Here is a 23,845-nt window from a genome sequence, read left to right on the forward strand (position 1 = left end):
AAATTGCTAGACATTTTAACAACTACAATAAGTTTCCAATTATCCATCCCCTGTTTCAGCTGACCACATTTTCCTCTTAATTCACAGGTTGATGCTTCAGTTGCCAGAGGAAATAGGGTTAATTGCCATTGCAGTTCGACAAACACAAGGCAAAGGTCAGTTGTTTTTCATTCCTTTTTCTTCCCAGCCTTCGGAAATAACATTTTTTCTCGAGTTACAGTGCAGCTGAAGCATTTGCAGTTTAATCACGGTTGTTCACCTTAAAGCAGAGATGGCTGAGAGATGAATCAACAAAGTGTTTTGATAGAATAGTTGAGGACAGAATGTTGCCAGTGGCAGAAAGGATGGGAATTCACAGGACACATCATCTCAGGACATTATAAAGCCATTTGATTGTTTAATTTTTTTTCTAGCTTAGTGAGTTGTTACTATCTGGAATGTACAACAATGAATGGTGAAATCTAAGTCAGTACTGATTTTCAAACGAGGATTATATTTTACCTCTGTGGAATAGTTTAAGTCCAAAACAAAAAGAACAGCAGTTTAGTTAAAAGAGTTCATGATGGAGCAGTGAGTTGAATAGTATATTTCTGTACTGTTTGATAGATTAAAATATGATATGATTTTGGAATTGTAGGATTTGGTCTGGGCATGACACCTGCTCAGACACAAGTGCAAATACCCAGAAAGTGGGAAATTAAAATGGACATTACAGAATGGTATATATTAGCCTTCTGCCACTATTTCTTGATAAAACTCGTGCCTTTTTTTAAAAAGCAATCTGTCATAAAGAAAAGGTTTATTTTCTAAATGTTGTGACTTTATCTTATTTCCCTCATGATCTCACTACTCCAACTTTGTGGCTTCCTTAGACCAACGGTCATCTTTTACTTGGTTTTCTTTGGGGGTTTTAAAGATTGCAAATCGCTAAGTACCGTAGAGTCAGTGCAGTGCTTTTAAAGGATAGTCACAATTATAATCTGGGAGTTTATGGAACTCAATTTAGTCAGACGGAAGCCCAGGAAAAGCAGTATGAAGGTTCTGATAGTTTTATAATGAAGTTGAAGGAGAATGTTGATAAGGTGAAATCCTTTCCACGAAAGAGTACCCAGAAATATTTTACCTAAACTTAAAAAATTGGAGCCCCAGTTTAGCATCTCATTTTGGAAAAATGGCTCCTCTGCTATAGTTGTACGACATTAGAGATTAACTCAAGAACGGGGGGGGGGGGGGGGGAGGGGGGTTCAACCTACAAAAAATCTGGTGCACAGGAGAGAGAATGTAGCTGAAAGAGTTAAGATTGACATACAACATGTTTATGTCCAGGACTAGGATAAAAAAAATATCATTGCATCATCTTGGGATGAATTCATATCTGAATCAAAGTGATTAAAAGATCAGAGGAAAGTGCTTATAATATAATGCTTGTTTTCCATAATGTTTTCAGTATATCTATTTTAATTTTGATTCGGGTTTTAATTTCAGGTCGTGGACAAAATATATGGATTAGTCCTATTGGCAGTGCTATGTTCACAATGCATGTTAGGATTGACATGCACTCTCAACTTGGACAGAACATTTCATTCCTACAGCATCTTGTCGCTCTGGCTGCAGTGGAGTCTGTGCTTTCCGTTCCAGGCTATGAGGTCTGTCAAACCTCCGCTCTTTCATAATGTAAAAATACTTACCCTGCAGCAGTCTCCCTCACTTTGCATATGTGAATTGAGTATTCAAATCAAGTAGATTTAAGGGCAAGGAAGTAAGTTGACAAGGATGAGAGTTAGGAGATTAATATATTGTGAATAGAAAAGTTAAGGGACACGGCAAAATAGGGATGGGAAAGAGAATGGAAATTCAATAAAATGAGGGAAGACAAATTGGAGAAGAGAGCTGAATAAAGTTCAGAATTGGAGTAAAGGTGAGCGGGGGGCGGAAGAGATAGAATGATGAGGTAGGTGAGGACTGTGGAGGTTGGACTGATCCTTCAACAGCAGAGATGATAACTGGGAAAACTAGAATTGGGAATGATGTGTCCGCTAGGAGTGCCTGTTTCTGACGCTACAAAGAAATAGGATGGACAAGAGTAGATGCAGGATGGAGAGAAGTGGAAGAATGCTGTATGAGAAATAGGGGAGGATATTAGAATGAATAACTCTGAGAGGATCGTGGCTGATTCGATCTTCAAATTAGTTCTATTTTCCTACTTGAGACGTACGTGGAGTCGGATCTACTTCCACTTGTCCTGCCTACAGAACATCCTGAAAATCAGTTGGAAAGACCGAATTCCTGACACGCAAGTGCTGTCTGCAGCTGACATGCCCGCCATCCACAGTGCCGATGACACATCAGGTTAGATGGGCGGGCCACGTCGTCAGGATGCCAGACAATTGCACCCCCAAGCAGTTGTTCTTTGGGGAACTCTCATGGTGGTCAGCAAAAATGATCCAAGGTCCTTGAGATTGATCACAATACTTGGGGACGTGCGGCCTTGAATCGCTCATCCTGGCTGAGCCTCGTCAATAAAGGTGCCCCCAAAACTGAAAAGAATGGCAATGCTGAGGCAAAAAGGGAATGACAACCGCGGAAAGAGCGAGCAGCAGGCACCTCAACCACAGAGCCTTCATACAGTTGCCCCACGTGTGGGAGGTACTTCGCAGTCCGGACTGGACTCATCAGTCACCTCCAGACACACAAATAACAAACACACCCACCCAAGGATGTCAGTGGACCTCATTGCTCGCGATGGTCCACTACCCGAAATCAGTGAAAAATGTTTGATTACTAAGTTTGATAGCAAAGGAAGAAAAGATTTTATCAAGAACTGGAATGGTTAATAATTGTAAGATGGTTTTGTCAGCAGGCTGAGGTCAAATTATTGTCATGAGCTTCTGTTAGGATATTTCATTACCTAGTTCTGAAATTAACGTTTTACTTCTTCTGCATTGTGCTATATTAATGGAAAATCTAATATGTAATACATGTTTCTTTAGGACATTGATTTGAAGGTTAAGTGGCCAAATGACATCTACTACGGTAATCTCATGAAACTGGGTGGTGTCCTGGTCAATTCTACCTTGATGGGAACAACTTTTCACATACTTATTGGTAAGTACAAAATGTGTGTGTGTGTAAAAAATCTAAAAAGAGAACTTTCACTTGAATGCCATATCTGATTTGTCAAAGATATATTTTAATTAATGAACATAAACCACTTTGGTATTTCAGAAGTTGAGTATTTTTCAATAAATTTCCATATTAGATATTCTTTGTGTATCAGACAAACCTAAACAGGATGCTACAAGTTGAGCAAATAGTTGTGGCTCGTATTAAAGATTCAAAGGTTAATTTTATTATCAAACTATACAACTCTGAAATCCTTCAATTCTCCGGGTAGTGATGAAACCAAGAAAGAAAAGAAAGGCAGCAGGATCATCAACACCCAGATCTCACCTCCCTGCAAAAAATACGAACAAAAAAGCAACAGGCATTTTCCCCAAATCTGTCCTTACACACAGAAACAGAGCAAAACAATGAGGTACTTAGACCCCCAAATTCCCTCCTCTGGGACAGAAGTGAGCAAAACAGATTAGCAAATGTTTTCCTCCATATAACTCAGCCATATTGGTTTGCTTTATGAGAACCCACTTTTATATTCCATGGTCATGTGTGTTTTTGTTTCAAAATGTTATTGAATGGCATTGGGATCAGACAAATAAGAACAAAACCTTTTGTTCCTTTTGAATCTGCTAAAGACTGGATACTGTGGAATATAGAACAACTGCAGGAGAACATGTACTGTATAAAAAGAGTGTTCATTTAAGGAAGGTTAATAGTCAGAGGATTAATTGTATTGAGAGGATCTTCTCCAAGGATCGTCACCTTGTCCTGGTGGAGAGGAGTATGAGTTCCTGAGATCCCTGGGAATGATGCCATCTGGAGTTTAGCTATCTGGCACTTACCTCCTGGTAGGGTCACCAAAAGTAGTAAGGTGAGCAGGAAGGTTCCAGATAAAGAGCAATCCAATCAATACCTCAGTCATGGAGCTGCTGGTGGGAGATGATGGCACATCACAAGGCAGAGAGGCAGGGGAGGTCTTCAGTAGTGAAGGGTCCCCAGTCATCTTGCACTCCATGCCGCCGGACCCTGACTCTGATCTGTCAAGGACTGTGCGGTGACTGCTTGTGCATCAGCCTCCCCATGTTAAACAAAGTCGTGCATCGGTGTTCTTCATCCACTCTAATATCCCAGAGTAAATCTCATGGCGATCAGCAAGTGATAAGTGAGGTAGGATTGTGAGGTCTGGAAGCCCTTAGTGTGTGGATCCCCAATCAGCTTCTATACCACATGAAGACCCACCAGTAGATATTCACTTACGGCAGGGGTTCCCAACCTTTTTTATGCCGTGGGCCAATACAATTAAGCAATGGGTTCCTGGGCCCCAAGTTGGGAATTTCCAACTTAGAAGAACATCATTCTTATCTCGAGTGATTACACTACCATTCAGAGAAAAAATATCACCTCGTCAGTATCCAAAAAATCAATGAGCATATCTCATCATATCTACTTCATTTCATCAATAAATGTAACAGTAATAATGAAACATTTTGTTCTAGAATAGCATCTTTGAATATAAACCTAACAACTTAAATAAATACAAATTTGACTGTTTAAGCATGACCTTGAGAAAAGCTGTTGCCAAATTGTGATTTTTCTCTTCAAATCAGCAGTCCTTTTATACATGTTCTCCTGCAGTTGTTTTGTATTCCATAATGTCCAGCGGATACGGTATGCAGAAATATAAACGGATTTTATATTCTCGAGGTTTATGCTAGTATAAAGAAAGCCTAAGCAAAATAAGCATTTTCAATGAAAACTTTATTGAATTTGTACAAATACTCTTATTTGTACAGAATTGTCAAAGCTGAGATGGCTTAGTTTGAGCTAAATTTTATAGATTTCATCAATTTGAATTTTAAATAATGGTCTTATCTATTGGTTGAAATGTTAAAATAAGGCAGAATCTTAATCTACTGTAATATTCATAACCAGAATTATGGATAATCTTAAGCTGCATTGTGTTCGACTGCAGATTGCTGCAACATTCATGGACTCGAGGTCTTGGACTATATATTTTTCTTGTGTTGACTGTATTTTACTGATATCTTATATGAGCTTTGGCCGCTTGGCCCCAGAGTAACACTGTTTTGTTTGGCAGTATTCATGGGTATTCATGTATGGTTGAATGACAGAACTTGAACTTATCCACTTAAGTATCAAGTATGATTGTGATTTTACATTCTGAAACAAATTTTAATCTTTGCTTTCTTTTCATAAGGCTGTGGATTCAACGTAACTAACAGTAACCCAACTATTTGCATCAATGATATCATTCAACAGCATAACAAAACGCATGGGACACATTTACAGCCGTTTCGAGTAGACCAACTGTTGGCAAGGACAGTCACTATCTTTGAAGATCTGATGAGCACTTTCCAAACCAAAGGGGCAAGTGGAGTTTTGCCACTTTATTATAAGAGATGGGTGCACAGGTTAGTAAAGATGTGGAAGATGCATGTTTATGCTTTCTGCAGAACAGATTCAATTATATTGAATCTTGCTTTCAAAATAAGGTAAGTAATTAAAAATATTAGGATTACCTCTCTTCCTAGAACTTACTTTATGCAGAGTCCTGGTTTGACATGTGAAGGGAGATCATAGTTATTAATATAACGATTATGCTTTTATATCATGTTAGATTGTTATTTATAGATAGCTGTTTGGACTTCGTCTGACAAAAAACTTTCATTGCAGTTGAAATGAACTCCTCTCAGATGTAATTATAAGTTCAGGACAATTTCAAGAACATTGACCTAGAAATGTTACTTATGTTTTTTTTTATGTTATCAATGAAATTGCAGTTCCCTGGCATGAAACGCAATAATCATTTTAAGATAGCTTTACATCATTCTGGAATTTTCCCTCAGCTCCTCCTTGAAAGTTCACCCTCCTGCTCTTGATATCATTTTCTATTCAGCTGCATACAGGTGAACATCATTAGCCATGTTGCATTCTTCTTTCTAGCCTTTAAAGAGCAGTAGTCCAAGGCTGTCTTCACAGATTTGTTTAATCGGCCTGGGGATTCAATGTATATATGGAGTGGCTGCGTTATTAGGTACACCTTGTTAATGCAAATATATATTCAGCCAATCATATGGCAGCAACTCAATGCATGAAAGCATGAAAACATGGTCAAGAGGTTCAGGTGTTGTTCAGACCAAACATCAGAATGGGGAAAAATGTAATCTAAGTGACTTTGTGGAATGATTGTTGGTGCCAGACAGGGTGGTTTGAGTATGGCAGAACTGCTGGGATATTCATACAAAACACTCTCTAGAATGTACAGAAAGTGGTTCAAAAATCAAGAAAATATCCAGTGAGTAGCAGTTCTGTGGGCAAAAACCCCTTATTAATAAGAGAGATCGGAGGAAAATGTTCAGACTGGTTCAAGCTTACAAGTAGGTGACAGTAACTCAAATAACCATGTGTGACAACAGTGTGTGCAGAAGAGCATATCCAGATGCACAACACACCGAACCTTGAAGTGGATGGGCTGCAGCTGGGTTCCACCTCTAGACCTACTAAAATGGCCACTGAGTGTATATTAATATAGAACTTGTTAGCAAATGCCTTTTTACTTTCATGGCAAAATATCAACAATCTAATTTTCACATGAGCAAGTGCATTTGGAACTGCTTGACAGTGTTGCATTTGGGTCGGTATCCTGATCATCTACTTCTGATCATTGCACATCTAAAATGGTGACAGTATTCCTATGCCATCATTGAGGTGTTCCCACAACCAGTGATCTTACTTTAAGGACTCTTTATCTTGTTATTTCATGCTCTTGTTATTTATTACTATTTATTTATAGTTACATTTCGACAGCTTGTTTTCTTCTGTGCGCCTGCGCTTTCATTGTTCCTTTTTACAGTTACTGTTCTATAGATTTGCTGTGTATGCCCGCAGCAGAAAGAATCTCAGGGTTGTTATTGGTGACATGTATGTACTCTAATAATAAATTTTATTTAACTTTGAATTTTTAGTCTTGAGCTAGTTCCACTTCACGTCTGTGGTGATGGGTTTTAATGCTTTACTATCTTATGTTGCTTATTAAAATAATGTCTGAAATATGTACTTCCCAAACACTTCCACTAACATAGCACTGATAGTGAGAATCAAAAAACTGGGAATCTGAGATAAAAATGAAGTGTTAGAAATATTCAACAAGTGGGGCAGCATTCTTTCCGTGGAGAGAGGAATAGAGTTATGGTTCAAGTCTTCAGACCCTTTGATAGATTTAACACCTTCTGACCTTGCCGCAGTGCTGAGGTCTGGAGGTGCTTCGACTGAGCTCTCTGCACCATTTTTTGTGAGAGGCCTATGCACAGACTCCTGTCTTGCCCAGACCTTTCACTTACACCTGCAGCAGAAGACAGGCACTAATGAGGGCATTCTATTTGAAGCATAACTGCTTCTTCCTATGCATGTGGTGGATTTTGCATGCAGTCCAGAAGCACTTACGGTTAATTTCACTGAAAGTTGGTCACGTAGTCCGCATGGACTTCCTTGATTACAATGTTGATTTGCTGTGAGATATCAATTCTTGAATGCCCTGCACAGAGCTATAAGGATATCACTGGCAGGATGGTCAATCACTTTGCCAAACTGAACATAAAAATCACAACTTTTAGTTAACAGCTTAGACACTTCACAAGTTTAAAATAAAGGTTGAGTCTATCTGGAAGCTGAAACATCTTGGATCTTTTTAATGAAAGATAGTTAATTTAAAATTCATTACATTTTGAAATATCGGAATTATAATATGCAGATGTAAAATTATTTGTCTTCATATGGAAGAGCTTACAAGAAATAATCCATTGTATGGTTAAAAGTTCACACCTCATACATGAAGGCACAAAGTTTCAAGGTATTTTACAGAAAGTAATTTGTAAGTATTCCTGAGGTGGTTGTCTGATACTGACTATGTCACAGTTGATGAAGCGCTGTAGAGAAGCAGGGAAAATTACTGCTCGAATTACTTGCCTCAGCATAGGGAAGAAATGGAAGCTTTAAAGAGGGCACAGAGGAAATTTACCAGGATGCTGCTTGGATTAGAGAGTGTGTCTAATGGAGGAAATGTTTTCTCCCAGGCATTAAGGATGAGGATGCTTGGTAGAAGTGTATAAGATGATAAGAGATATTGATAGGTTGGATAGCCAGGCCCTTTTTGGCTAATGCGAGATGGCATAAACTTAAGGTGACTCAAGGGAATATATGGGGGTGGGGGCAGGAATATCAGAGATAGGTTTTTTTTTACATAGAGAGTGATGGGATCATGAAACACGCTGTCATGGGTGGTGATGGGGGCAGATACATTAGAATCTTTTAAGAGTTTTAGTTCATTTTCATATGAATATAAGAAAATTATCGAGGGCTATGTAGGAGGGCAGGGTTAGATTGATATTGGAGAAGGTTAAAAGGTTGGCACAGCATCTCAGGCCAAAGGGCCTATACAGTGCTATACTGTTCTATGAAATATTCTACGTCTAACTATACAGAGATGTATTCTAAAAGTTGCTGTTATTTTCGAGGTGATATGATGGAGCATGCTGATTCTTCCTCTACACAATCATCAATTTGAACTGTTACTCTGTCGAAGATTAGAAATTTCTCCCTAGTCAGTGAGTGCCTGTGGCCATGTAGGGTCTCTCTGTTTCACTCCATCCTCTTTTTCTTTCCTCTTGCCTCCAGAATGGCAGGACTGGTTTCAGTTTTTGTTGTATATGATAACATCCTCAGCATATCTAAAGATTTTATTATTTATTTATTTTATTGAGGTACAGTGTGGAATAGGCCCTTCCCACCCTTCAAACTGTGCCGCCCAGCAAGCCCTAGTTTAACTCTAGCATAATCACAGGACAATTTACAATGACCAGTTAACCTGTGTGTCTTTGGACTGTGGAAGGAAACTGGAGCACCCGGAGGAAACCCACATGGTCACGGGGAGAATGTCCAAACTCCTTCCAGGTAGCATGATTTGTGAGATTTGCTCTACATACACATATAGAACAAAGAACGAAAATCATTTTGGCACAGTACAAGCCCTTCACTCACAGTGTTGTGCTGACCTTTTAAGTTATTCTAAGATGAATCTACCCTTTTCCTCCAACATTTCCCTCCTTTTTTTTTAATCATCCATATGCACATCTAACAGTGCCCCTTATATAGCTGCCTCTGCCACCTGCCAGGACATTCTACACACCCACCACTCTGTGTGTGTGTGTTGGGGGGGGGGTGCGGTGAGAAGCAGACTTGCATCTGAAATTCCCCCTATATTTCCTCTAATCACTTTAAAATTATGCTCCTCATATTAGCCATTTCTGTCATGGGAAAAATGGATTAATAAGCCAAGTCTACTAACACTTATTTCTGAATCTTTCACACATTCAGGCAGTTGGAGCAGGAGACACTGCAAGGGGCCTGGTGTTTCTTTGCGGCTTTCTACACCTGAAGCTAGCTGCTGTGATGAAACACCGTTTGTTTTCTCAGTCGATCTCATCACACTTCCCTTGCATTTGAACTGCCCTACCTTCAGTTCTCTGCATCAGTGGAACGTGCTGCAGGCATCAGAGACCAGAGCTGAATATTTGAAACAGAATCGCACAATGTCAACTCCCCTGCCTTTGCACACAGATGCTTCCAGTGTTGTTTCAAATTCCTATCCTCCTAAAAAAAAAAGGTGACCAGTTCTATGTTCGAATAAGCTGTTTGCAAAGGCCACATTGAGAAGCTGCCTGAACAAAGTATGGTTTGGCAGTGCGTTCTAATAGAGACCAAGGATAGCGAGTGCTGGAGAAACAACATTGGGCTGCACTCGCACAGAGGGTAAACACTTGGATTAAAAGGGAAAGATTCAGATGTTGGAACTGAAAATAAAATGTAGTTTGTTTTGTACTGAATTTCAGTCTAGTGGTTGAGACCAAGTAGAAAGACAGGCCAAGAAGAAATTGTGAGGTGGCAATATGTCTTACCATTTAAAAAAAATAAGTTGCAGTTTTGTTTCACCTACTTTTCCCTTTCTTAAGAGAAAATTAATGGATTTTGCATCTGATTTTTAAAAATTATAATCCATAAATTTTGGGGAGACTTACTGTCTATAATGTCACTAAAAGCTTCCAAAATACCTTTGTATAGTTTTGGATAACTGCTCAGAAAATCTGCACGCCCAAGCCTCTCAGTTTGCCGGTTGGACCTTTCTTCAGCTGGAGAATTTAATAATCAATGTTGTCCTCAAAGCAATGTGTGGAACAGAATGGGACTTCTGTGAATGTAACGCATAGTGACTGCACAGTTTGGAATTTTTTGTGGAGATTGAGAAATGATACAAGGATATTTGAACATTTTCATTTATTTGTAGCTGGCGTGGCGCAGCGTGGATTCATCAGACACAAGTATAGTGGTTTAGCTGACTGGCTGAAAAATTTACATCCAAATGAATTCTTCTGACTGCTTGAGTCCTGAGCTGCCCGAGTAAATGAACGTATAAGCGTCAAATGATTTATTCTTTTTTCTTTGCTGTGGTCTCTGAACGTTCTTATTTTAAAAGCAAATTAATCCAGTCATTGAAATTGTAGTTGGTGTATGTGAACCAACAATAGGTAGTCCGACTGACCTGAATTAAGTTGGAGATGACGCCAGGCCAGTTTGGAATCCAGTTTATCTTTTATTTTCACTTCCTACACTTTTTCTTTTGATTTTCTTCAATGAAACAACCTTTGGTTATTCCCTTCCTCATTGCAAAACAGATGGCCTGTATGATTTTGGATTTCTTGGCCTGCACCAGAGGTGCTCAAATATTTTAGGCTTGAACTATTTTTAGGTCGGAACTGAAGACCACATTAAATGCGCAATGGATGTTGTTGGACATTATGAATAAAGCAAAATGGCAATGCTTGTTACGTTCACAGAACTGAACTGTGCACTTGAGGTCAAAAGCATGAAAGTAGGTGCTAATTTGAGGGTTGAGGTTTAGTTATCATTAAAAATAAGGGTGAAGAGCCAAAAGGGATGTACACACCAGATACTCTAATGCAAATAAAGAAAATGCTACAATCTTTTATAGTTGATGTGATAACAGGATACGTACGGCCTCAAAGCCCTCCGCTTCTCTCTTGATCATCCAATCCCCTTCCACCACCACCCTTTGACTGTCAGTACTGGTCCTCACCCTGAACAATTTTTCCTTTGGCTCCTCTCACTTCCTCTAAACCCACAGGGTAACTGTGGGCACTCGCATGGACTCGAGCTATACCTGCCTTTTTTGTTGGCTATGTGAATCAAACTATGTTTGAAGCCTTCCCTGGTTATAGTCCCCGATTCTTCTTCTGCTACATTAACGACAGCATTGGCCCTGCTTTATGATGAGCTTGTCAATTTTGATCAACTTTGCCTCTAATTTCCACCCTGTCCTTAAATTCATTAGGTCCATCTCTGACACTTCCCAGTCCTTTCTTGATCTCTTTGGAGACTAACCATCAACCATCTTTTTTAAAACTACTAATTCCAATGGTTATCTCGACAATACCTGTTCCTACCCTATCTCCTAAAAGTGCTATCCCCTTTTCTTAGTTTCTCCATCTCCTTCGCATCTGTTCCCAGGATACAGCTTTCCATTCCAGGACATCAGATATATTGTCCTCCTCATTTAAAGAATAGGGTTTTTCTTTCTCTACAACTGACGCTGCCTTCGCCCACATCTCCTCCATTGCCTGTACATCCACGCTCACACCATCTTCCCACTGTCATAATAGTGATTGAGCCCCTCTTGTCTTTGCCTACCACCCCATCAGCCTCTGCATTGAACACATCATCCTCTGTAACTCCTGCCATCTCCAAAGGGATCCTACCACTAAACCTAACTGAGCTTTTCTTTACTTCTAACCCCCAATCCCTCCAACCAGCTTTCCGCAGGGATGCCTCTCTCTGCGATTCTCTTGTCCCATTCGTCCCTCCCCTCTAAACTCCCTCCAGGCACTCAACCGTGAAGTATTAAGTGCTACACCTGTCCATACACAACCTCCCTCACCTCTTTTCAGGGCCCCAAACAGTCTTCCGACATATTTTATATTGATGCTGCCTGACCTGCAGAGTTCCTCCAGTGCTTGTGTGTCTTACTTAGAAATTTCAATGGGCTTAGACAAAGTCAACATGGAATTTTGGAAGAGTAATATTTAACAAATTAATCTACAGAGTCTTTGAGCATACTACTGGTAGAATAGATAAAGGAGAACTTTTGAATGCGTGGATTTTCAGAACCCAGTTGGCCAAGTTGAACGTAATAAGTTAATAAGTGAAATTAAAATACATGGGACAAAAATAATACAAGCATTGACTGAAAATTGGCTGACAAACAGGTAATAGAGTAGGAATACGTATGATAAACACAAGAAAGTCTGCAGATGCTGGACATCCAAAACAACACATATAAAATGCTGGAACTCGGCAAGCCAGGCATTGCCTATGGAAGTGAATAGACAGTTGACGCTTCAGGCTGAGACTGTCCTGAAGAAGGGTCTTGGCCCAAAATATCTACTGTTTTTTCATTTCCATAGATGCTGCCTGACTAGCTGAGTTCCTCCATTATTTTGTATGTGTTGCTTAGGAATACATATGACTCTGTCAGGTTAGCAAGTGGTGACTTGAGGAATGGTGAGGATCATTATTCATGAACAGTTTACATGAAGGAATCAAATGTAACTTTTCGAACAGCACCAGCGCAGCAAAAGTGGATGGGGTTGTGAGAAGGCTGCAGAGAGAATTCAAAAATTTTTAGACCAGTTGGGTAGGCAAACACATGTTAGGTGCCGTAAAACACGGACTGATGAGTAGTTATGCATGTTGATAGGGAAAACAGAAGTACAATATTGTACAAATAGGGATCTGTTGATGTACAGATTGTCCTGGCTATCCTTGTACATGAGTTAGTAAAAGTAAATATACAACTGCAGCAACAATACACACAAAATGTTGGTGGAACTCAGCAGGCCAGGCAGCATCCATAGGAAGAAGCGCTGTTGACGTTTCAGGCTGAGACCCTTCGTCAGGACTAACCGAAAGGAAAGATAGTAAAAGATTTGAAAGTAGTTGGGGGGGGGGGGGAGAAATGCGAAATGATAGGAGAAGACCGGAGGGGGTGGGATGAAGCTAAGAGCTGAAAAGGTGAATGGCAAAAGTGATACAGAGCTGGAGAAGGGAAAGGATCATGGGACGGGAGGCCTTGGGAGAAAGAAAGGGGGGATCTCCCAGTGGCCACACATTTTAATTCCACGTCCCATTCCCATTCTGATATGTCTATCTATGGCCTCCTCTATTGTCAAAATGAATCCAAACTCAGGTTGGAGGAACAACTCCTTATATACCGGCTGGGTAGCCTCCAACCTGATGGCATGAACATTGACTTCTCTAACTTCCGTTAATGCCCCTCCTCCCCTTCTTACCCCATCCCTGACATATTTAGTTGTTTGCCTGTTCTCCATCTCCCTCTGGTGTTCCCCCTTTCTTTCTCCTGAGGCCTCCTGTCCCATGATCCTTTCCCTTCTCCAGCTCTGTATCACTTTCGCCAAACACCTTTCCAGCTCTTAGCTTCATCCCACCCCCTCTGGTCTTCTCCTATCATTTCGCATTTCCCCCTCCCCCCACTACTTTCAAAGCTCTTACTATCTTTCCTTTCGGTTAGTCCTGACGAAGGGTCTCGGCCCGAAGTGTCGACAGTGCTTCTCCTTATAGATGTTGCCTAGCCTGCTGTGTTCCACCAGCATTTTGTGTGTGTTGTTGTTTGAATTTCCAGCACCTGCAGATTTCCTCGTGTATACAACTGCAGCAAGCAGTTAAGAAGGCTTTTGCTAAGTTAACCTTGGCTTTGTGCACAGACCAAGAAGCACATTACTGGTATATTATAGTGTCCTGGAGAGTTAGCTGTAGTTTTGAATTAAGACTGTCAAACAAGGAGAAACTGGTCCAACTAAACTGCTATTCATGGGGGTAAGACATTTAGAACTGAGGTGAAAAGTTATTTCTTTAGTGGATGATGAATGTGTGGATCTCTCTATCATAGTAGTGGTGGCCTGGGGCAAGTCACTAATAGATTTAGGAAAGAAATAGGTAAAACTCTGTCTTAATCTACCATGGTGCTGGATTGCAATGTTCTAGACACTTTTTCAATTAAGACTCCCAACACAGTATTAAATCACTCCCAGAGTAACACACACAAAATGGTTGGGGAGCTCAGCAGGTCAGGCAGCATCTATGGAGGGGAATAAATAGTCGATGTTTCGGACCAAGCCGCTTCATCAGGACTGGAAGGAAGGATATAGAAGCCAGGATAGGCTGGGAGGAGGGGGAGGAGTACCAGCTGCAGTGGTAGGTGAAGGTGGATGGGTGAGTAGGCAGGGATGAAGTAGGAAGATGGGACGTGATTGGTGGAAAAGGCAAAGGGCTGTAAAAGAAGGAATTTGATAGGACGGGACAGTGGACCGTGGAAGAAAGGGAAGGAGGAAGGGCACTAGAGGAGGGTGAGTGGCAGGTGAAGAGAAGAAAGGGGTAAGAAATGAGTTAGAATGTGAAATGAGGAAGGAGGAGGAGAGAAATGACTGGAAATCACTTTTTTAAGATGTTACTCAGGAGCATAATACATTTTTCAGTAAGCAGGTGAGTTTAAAAGGAACACAAAATGAACTGCTGGTGAAACTCAGCAGGTCAAGCAGCATCTGTGGAGGCAAAGGAATGAAACCCTCCGGTGACCCTGACACAAGATCTTGATCCGAAGCACTGGCCATCCCTTCACCTCCACAGATGCTGTTTAACCTGCTGAATTCTAAAAGCTTTTTTGTGCTCAGATTCCAGCACCTGCAGTCTCTTTAGTCTCAAGTTTAAAGGGAATGCAGGAACTGTGGGTCATTGACTTTAAAGAGAGGTTGGGAACTGGGGGCTCTGGTGTGTTAGAGAGCATGGGAACTGGTGCCACCTGGCAGACCATCAAAACATTGACAGTCCAGGGAATTCAACGGGACAGTAGCAAATTGAATCCAAAATTGGATCAGCTGTAAGAAGCAAATTGTTATAGTTGAGGGCTTTGTGCCTTAGTAGGCTGCACAGTGGGTTTCCACAGGGCTCAGTACTACGTCCCTTACTTTTCATATAATTTATTAATGATATGGACTTCAGTGTTAGACAAATTGTGGTTGATCCAAGAGGAAAGCTTTAGACTGCAGGAAGGTATCGATCTTGATGACTGGGCAGAAGGATGGCAAATAGAATCTAATTTTCAGAAGAATCAATGAATTAATTGGGGACAGAGAGGACAGAAGAGTCATGAGGCAAGGAAATAGTAAATAGGGCATTATTGAAAGATGCAAGGAGTAGAGGGATCTTTGTGTATGCCACTTAACTTCCCATGAATTGTAAATGGTGACGCATTTAGTATATACAAGTTAATTAACAATTATTTATCCTATTTCTTTGAAAGACAAATGACATCCTCATGAATCTTCATTTTCATGGGCATGCCATCACCCTCCACAGCTGTACACCATCCTGAATCGTAATCATCATCACTAGGTCTCATTCCTTTGGGCGTGCAACGATGGCGTTGGAAGCATGGCGGCACGTACTTTCAGCATGGATACATGGAAGCATGGATATTTGCCTTCAGCACGTATCCGGACCATGTCGATCATTGACGCTAAAGACAATTATGTTTTGATGTACATGTGACAAAATAAAGCTAATTTAAAAAAAAAATCTTTAATACTGTTTTGAAGATTCCTTCGTTGGAAGGTCCGAAACAGTTTAGTAGCAGCTTCTCAAGGGCATTTAGATTACTTGCCTTTATACTACTTCCAGTTTTTGAAGATAAGTGAACAGATAAATATTTTGGGGTGTTTAATACCCTTAAGATGATAGTTATAGGAACCACTATAGTGATTATAGCCATCTTATAGCCATTAAAGAAGTAATTATATCAATGGTGTTTAGTGTTCAAAGCATTACTTAGAGAAATGATTTATTTTTAATGATTTTGAGTAGAGAATTTAATCTACCCTCTCAGATTAGACCCAGACTGTTAGAATTGAGTGACCGAAGTTTTCTGTGACACTTACCTAAGAAGATGGATATATTTTTAAAAAAACAACTTTCATGGAGCAGTACGCATCCATTTTGTCTCCCACCATAAGCACAACCTTTGGCACTGTATTCCCTCTCAGTCTGCAGTCCCAGACTGCACCTAACAAGGTGCCCATCCTTCTGGGCTCTAGACCGACCCAGAGATAAATACAAGAGATTCTGTGGTGCTGGAAATCTTGAGCAACACACACAACATGCTTGAAGAGCTCAGCAAGTCAGGCAGCACCAATGGAGGGGAATAAACAGTTGATGCTTCAGGACAGGAAAGGGGGAAGAAGCCAGAACAAGTAGGTGGGGGGAGAGAAAGGAGTACATGCTGGCAGGTGATAGGTAAAATCAGATTGAGGGGAACCTGAGTGGGTGGGATGGAGGAATAAAGTAAAAAGCTGGAGATAATAGGTAGATGAGGTAAGAGGCTGAAGAGGAAGGAATCTAATATGAGAGGACAGTGGACCATGGAATAAAAAGGGGAAGGAGGAGGGATACCTGAAGGAAGTGATGGGCAGGTGAGAAGGGCTGAGATGGCTACCAAAATAAGAAATACAAAATGAGAAGGGGGAGGAAGAAATTACTCAAAGTTATAGAAATTGACATCATGCCGTCAGTTTGGAGGCTATCCTGACAGACTATGAGGTGTTGCTCGTCCAATCTGAGTGTGGCCTCATCATGGCAGTAGAAGGGGGTATGAACCAACTTGTTGAAATGGAAAGTCAAATTGAAATGTGTTTCCACCAGGAAATCCTGTCTTTTGTGGTGGACAGAGTGCAGGTACTCAATGAAGCAGTCCCCCAATTTATGTCAGGTGTCACCAATGTGAAGCCGCTCTGCCATCTAGGGTGCAAGGGAAAATCTTGGCAGAATCTGGAAGGGAGTGTGCCTGCCAACAGGTAGCTCCAATATGAAGCTCCCAGCAGCAAGTGATCCAGTCCCACAGAAGATGGAAGGTTACAGAGTTGGTCCTTCAGCAATTGCCAAGCAGGTTCCACTCATTCTGCCATCTACTGATAGATTCCTGTAACTATCATTTTGAGAGTCAGAACATTCAATGCATGGAGTTCAAGAAAGAGGGTGTGTTGGAGAGGCAGGGATTTAGAAAGGGGATTATAGACTACAGAACCTACCTAGCAATGAATGTCCACCCTACCAATGATTAGGAAAAGTACTGAGTAAAAAATAAGGTGCAAGAGTCAGGAATGAAGAATGTGAGGCTGAAGAAGATTTGAGAGATGCAGAGTTTGAAGCCGTTGTTGTAAAATTGGTTATTGTTAAAGGCAGAGTTAAAGGTTAAAAGTTAATGATGGTCACAGGGTGAACGGGATGCAGCAGTTGCAGACAGTCTGGTTAAATCTGAAATTGGTCTACGATGAAAGATGCCAATAGCTGCTAGAGCAGAAGACAATGGTATCAAGTTACCCACACTTTTCCCTGGGGCATTCGGTCTTGTCTGAGGCTAGCTGCTAGATACTTTATGAGATAGCAAAAATAGCACACAAAAATTGAAGATAAATTCTTTACTCAGCGTGGTGAGTGCTTAGGATGTAGTGCCAAGGGTGGTGATAGATGTTAGATACACTCAGGGCATTCAAAAAAACTCTTAGACACGTGGATGATAGATATATGTAGGACTATGTACTGTATAGGAGAGAAGGGTTAGAATGATTTTAGAGAAGATTGAAAGGTCAGCACATCATGGGCCAAAGGGTCTGTATAGTGTTCTGTGTTCTACGATAGAGATTAGCTTTGTCACATGTTCTTCAAAACATACAACAAGATGCATTATTTGCATCAAATCAAATCAGCGAGGACTGTGCTGGGCTGCCTGCAAGTGTAGCCACACTTCCAGTGCCAAAGTGCTCTCAATTACTACTTCTAACCATGTGTCTTTGGAGCAACACACACAAAATGCTGGGCAGCATCCACGGAAAAGAGTGCAGTCAGTGTTTCCAGCTGAGACCCTTCAGCAGGACTTTGTGTGCGTTGCTCAGATTTCCAGCATCTACAGATTTTCTCTTGTATGTCTTTGGTACGTGGGAGGAAACCCATGTGCTCACAGGGAGAACATACAAACTCTATACAGGCATTGGTGGGAATTGAACCCCGATTGATAATCACTGGCACTGTAAAGCAAGGTGCTACTTGCTGTGCTACTGGACCGTGCAGCTGGGTGTTATCACAGTAAAGGTTTAAACTTGTCAACAGTTTTTGTTTTCAAGGACAGCATGTAGATGAGTATTTAGTTGTGACTAGGGTTAACTGAGTGTGTGCAGAGCTGAAGAACAGTAATTTCCTGGAGATATTTTAGATTGGTAAGAATTAAAACTGAAGTCTTTGTCCTGTGAAGGTTGGTTTGAAATTGTACAGGTTGCATATTGTTGGATGGAATTGCACAACTGTACAAACTCCAATATTCTGTTACTTGTATTATGCTTCTTTACATTGTACAGTATGTATAACCTAAACTTAGTATCAGAATTTGGTCAGTGAGAATCTTGATTTCACTTCCAGTAAGGACAGCAGCAGTCTCTAGATATAAGTGAAATAGTTTGTACAACAGGCAAACAGTTTCTTATTAACACTAAGTCCTTACATTAATCATACTCTAAATACTCAATACTCAAAGCTACTCATTGTTTAGGTATACAGGGAAAAAAATTCTGTCTCACTACTCCTCATTTTCCACTGGAACTTAAAGACTGGGAAATCTGTTTATCTGACTGACTGTTTTATCCTCTGATATTGTAAACATGATCACCTTTTATGGTTTTTCTAATTGCTTTTTGTTTCTTTTAAAGTGGCACACAAGTACGGTTATGGAGCGAGGATGGTCCTGCAGCTTGGGTTGTTGGACTGGATAATTCTGGCTTCCTTCAGGTTCTAAAGGAAGGTGATAACGACATTGTTACAGTACAGCCTGATGGGAACTCGTTTGACATGCTTCGCAATCTTATCGTCACTAAGCAGCAATAAAGCTGACCAGGTTTGGTGGAACATCTGTTCTTTTGGAATTTTGTATTTTATTTAGCGATACAGCGTGGAGTAGGCCCTTTCAGGCCTTCAAACCCTGCCGTCTGGCAACGCCAAATTTAACCCTAACCTAATCTAGGGATGCTTCTCAATGACCCGTTAACCTACTAACGTGTATGTCTTTAGACTGGGGAAGGAAATCAGAGACTGCAGAAAGCACGCGCATTTCATAGGAAGCGTGTACAGACTCCTTACAGTGGACACCGGTTTTGATCTCCGAGCTCCATCACCCGAGTTGTAATAGCGTCACGCTAACTGCTATGTCCCGTAGTGCCTGATGGAATAACAGAAAAGCTCATAAATGTCTTTTAATTCTGTTATGGTATGAGTCAGTAATGTCATCATTTAAGACTGTTAGGTGAATAAGGGGTCAGCTTTCTGCCAGAGGGGCAGAAGGTTGCTGAGGTTCGAGTAATTTGAGTCATAGAGTTATAGAAAAGTACACCATAGGCACAGGCCCTTCAGCCCACGTAGTCCGTGCCAAATTATTTAAACAGCCTACTCCCGTCAACCTCACCCCTCCATATTCCCTACTATCCATGTACCTATTGAAACTTCTCTTAAACGTTGAAGTTGGGTTTGCATGCACCACTTAAATGCCAAGCGCCTGATCCTTCTTGTCCACCCTCCCGTGTAGGATCTTGTCAAGTGCATTGCTGAAGTCCATGTAGACAACATCCACTGGATATCGTCAGGGGAAGAAAAAAGTTTGTAAGGTTACTTGTGAAAGGTATCCCAAATATAAGAAGTTTTTTTTTGGTAGCCTAAATATGAAAGTATAAAGTTGCACTTGATAAACTTGAAATAGGTGAATGGCTACAATTTCATAGGCACTCTCCTGTGCCTGAGGAAATGTGAAGTAAATCTACTGAAGAGTTCCAGTAATTACTGGCGACTGACTTTAAATAAGGAAAGGTTAATGTGAGGGTATTAAAAAATACTCTGTGTTTTGTCAGACACCCTGACTAAGATCAGGCTGCATAAGCTCAGACAGCCTGCTTTTCCAGTAGCACAGTTGACGAGCTGGCAGAAGTATCTCTTAACTCAGCATAAGATTAGCTATTATTACTTGATGTGAAGACAAATAGGAAATGCTCTTCCTATTTTCCTTTCCTCCTCAGGATGTACCCGAAGACAGTGTCTGATGTCTGAACAGGCAAATATTGTTCTGCGCCCAACCAACAAACTACAGCAGGATACTGATCACCCCTTGGACATCTGGCCAGTTTAATGAGAATGAGGCCTGAGCAAGAATTTCCCACCAACCTCTTCAGACACGCTGCCCACTTCACATCTGTGGTCTGACACTTGACAGCTTCTCATAAAAATTTCCTCACTACAGGTAGATGAATACCATGGTTATATAAATAATTCTGTGCCTTTGTACAACTGATTACTGCCCACATGTTCAGATTTTGTTTTATTAGGAAAACAGGCTAAGAAATTGATTTAATTTGTTTTTATTCTGATTGTTCCTTATTTACCATTTATAACTTACAACTGTACAAAATGTATTCAAATAGGAACTTATGTTTATAAACTTCTTTATTTGAGTTTTTATTTAGAATTTTCTTTCAACAAGCACTCCTGCAAGTTTGTAACAAATAATTATTTTTGAATTTTTTTAATGCAAAATAATGTAGAAAACAAAAACTGATATTTGTTCTATAGAAAATATTCCAATTTGAATTTCTCATTACAGGGTTTGTATGTTTACAACTTCTTATGTTGTAAACAGATCTTGATTAATACTTGGTTGTTAGAAAAATTACTTCTGAAGAAGTTAACAATGATTTTTGATGTTTACAGAAAAATAAATGGATTTTCTACAAATTACATCTCAGAATTTTCCTTCTCATAACCTATTGCAGTTGTTATTTTTGATATGCTCTTTTAATAACCCGTTCTTTTCTAAAAATTGTCCCAAAGTTTTGAGTAATGTTGTATGACGGGAGTAGCAGATTTCACATTCATCCTGTACAGCAAGCTGTGATGATCAGTGCAAAAAAGCATTCTCAAAACCCGCACATGTGAAAAATGTGTGAGCCTTTTGATGACTAAAGATATAATCGTGAGGACAAGTTTACATTTGTCTTTTTTTTTCTATTTTTATACCATGTTCTTCTTGATGGTTATTTTAAGGTGGAATTGGCCAATAAATATTTTCAGCTGTTGATTTCAGCATTTATTTTGCAATTGCTGGCAGTATTTTGACTGCTGATATTTAGTTTGTTAATTTTTTTTGGAGCTAAATAATTAAAAAAAAATCTTGCTGCTATTCTCTGTCTTTCAGTTGCGATCATTGGCAGTTTTATATGTAATACGAAGCAATCGGATGCATATTTTTCCAGGTTTGATATTTCTTTCGCAATTACTGAAGGTTTACTTTGCATATCCCAGTGGCATTGTTTGGATGCAAAGTTACATCCTTTTTGTAAGAATGGTCAGCCTTATAACACACAGAAGGTTATATTCTGTCTTTGAAGGAATAGATTCTAATAACTAAATGAACACTTTCAGTTACGTCATAGTTTAAGAAATAGTGGGATTAAAAAGTGTTCATCGCTTTCAGGCTCCACTTTAAAAGCAAGTAGCGCTGAAAAGGCTAATGGATCATCAGTAATATTATACCCAAGGCTGTACTAATAGTTTAGCTAATTAGAAAAATCAACTATTTTACCTCTTCCGCAATTTTATTTTGACTGTTTTTAAACAAAAAACAAATGCCGATACAATTGTAATATAAGAATTTTCAATGTAAAATACATTATTATTTCATTTCCTGTTAACAGATGGAAGCTAATGAAGTGTGGACAAGTCAGTGCACAGGTGGAACTTGTGGGAATAACTTAGTTTCCTCTTTGTATGGGTTCCTGTTTTTGTGTGCGTGACCTCTCATTGTCTTGACAGCAGGCAGTTTTACATTGAAACACATCATTTGTCACCGACCTTGTATTTGCTTCATTACCGACTATCCAACCAAATCCTTCCACACCAAACATAGGAACCCCACTGTTATGTTGTTTAACAGACCTGAAGGAGATGTTGGGGGTGGAGGGAATGTGCTTTTTATAGGATAGTCAAGTCACTAGAAATTCATTTCTTTACACATGAGATCTGAAATACGGTGCACTTTGAAAACTTCGGAGATAAATTAAATCATACTGAACAAATACATTTATATCCAATTTCTGCTAACGATCATAAACTGAAGCAGATGTAGATTCACAGGAGATTCTGTGGATGCTGGAAATCTTGAGCAACACACACAAAATGTTAGAGGAAGTCAGCAGGTCAGGCAGCATCTATTGAGGGAAATAAGCAGTCAACGTTTAATAAACAGGTGAGACTAGATGATGGGGAAGGTAGTTGGGTGGAGGAGGAGGGATGACGTAAGAGGATGGGAGGTGATTTTTGGAAGAGGTAATGGGTTGAAGAAAGAGGAATCTGATAGGAAAGGGCAACAGATTAAAAATGAAGTGGGGAACCGCAGGACGCTGATGAGCAGGTCATGAGGACAAGCGAGAAGAAGAGGAGTTAGAGGGCCACCTCACCTATCACCTCCCACCTTGTACTCCTCCATCTTCCCCCAACTTCTTATTCTGGTTTCTGCCCTCTTCCTTCCAGTCCTGGTGAAGGGTCAAATGAAACGATTGCTTATTTAGAGTCATAAAAGAGTACAGCACAGAAACAGGCCATTCATCCCATCTAGTCCATTGAAACATTTAAACTGCCTGCTCCCATCGACCTGCACTGGGACCATAGCCCTCCATACCCCTACCATCCATGAACCTATCCAAACTTCTCTTAAACACTGAAATTGAGCTTGCATTCTTTATCCAGCATTTTTGTGTTTGTTGTTGAAGCAATGTAGGTCATTTGGCCCTTTGTTCTTATTCCATCGTTCATTTAGTTCATAGCTGGTCTTTTACCTCAGTTCTACTTCCTTGTACTATCCCCACATCTTATTACATAAAAAACATCTGTCAACTACTTCTCAGAGACTGTGAACTTCAGGTGAGCAAAGGAGTTTATTGCAATCTGATATATATGGCGATACACTAATCTGAATGTGATGATTATATTAAGCAAATGAGGGTGAAGAAATTCCTTAAATGACCTGAACAGTTGACCTTTTATTTTAACTCTGTGACATCTTAGCTAGAGGAAACTCTTTCTTCCATTAAACTCCATAAGGAATGTGCATGACTCAGTGAAATTAAAAGACCATAAGACAGATTAGACCATTCCGCCCATTGGATCTGTTCTGCCATTCCATTGTGGCTGATTAATTATCTGTCTCAACCCCATTCTGCTTCAGGAACCTATCTATCTCTACTTTAAATATGCCCAATTGTTTGACCTTCACAGCTGTTTGTGGCAATGAATTCCACAGATTCATCATTATCTGTCTATCAGCTCTTATTCTTCTAAACTCAGGAGGGTTGTATTCTAAGTCATAAGGAAATAGGATTAAGGAGAGGTTACCTAGCCCTTCATCAAGATTGCACTGACATTCAATATGATCATGGATGATCTTGTCAGCTTAATTTGGCCTCATTCAACAGGAATCAATCTG

General features: G+C 40.1%; 1 protein-coding gene across 3 annotated transcripts in view; it reads left to right on the plus strand.

Moving 5' to 3' along the window:
* hlcs (holocarboxylase synthetase (biotin-(proprionyl-CoA-carboxylase (ATP-hydrolysing)) ligase)) overlaps window positions 1–23,845 on the plus strand; it is a 192,737-nt gene that overhangs the window by 129,472 nt on the left and 39,420 nt on the right. The window contains exons 7-13 of one of the 3 annotated variants that reach the window (XR_009511889.1): window positions 88–155; window positions 1,486–1,646; window positions 2,991–3,105; window positions 5,336–5,549; window positions 19,035–19,219; window positions 20,388–20,608; window positions 21,560–21,617. Coding sequence is in view for 1 of the 3 variants with exons in the window: in XM_059968844.1 (XP_059824827.1) it covers window positions 88–155; window positions 1,486–1,646; window positions 2,991–3,105; window positions 5,336–5,549; window positions 19,035–19,209 (733 nt within the window). In the remaining 2 variants the exon portion in view is untranslated. Of the gene's footprint in view, window positions 1–87; window positions 156–1,485; window positions 1,647–2,990; window positions 3,106–5,335; window positions 5,550–19,034; window positions 19,220–20,387; window positions 21,457–21,559; window positions 21,618–23,845 lie in introns of those variants that run through there. The other 2 variants (XR_009511888.1, XM_059968844.1) reach the window with 2 other exon arrangements.

Source organism: Hypanus sabinus, chromosome 4, assembly GCF_030144855.1.
Source record: "Hypanus sabinus isolate sHypSab1 chromosome 4, sHypSab1.hap1, whole genome shotgun sequence".
Taxonomy (NCBI): domain Eukaryota; kingdom Metazoa; phylum Chordata; class Chondrichthyes; order Myliobatiformes; family Dasyatidae; genus Hypanus; species Hypanus sabinus.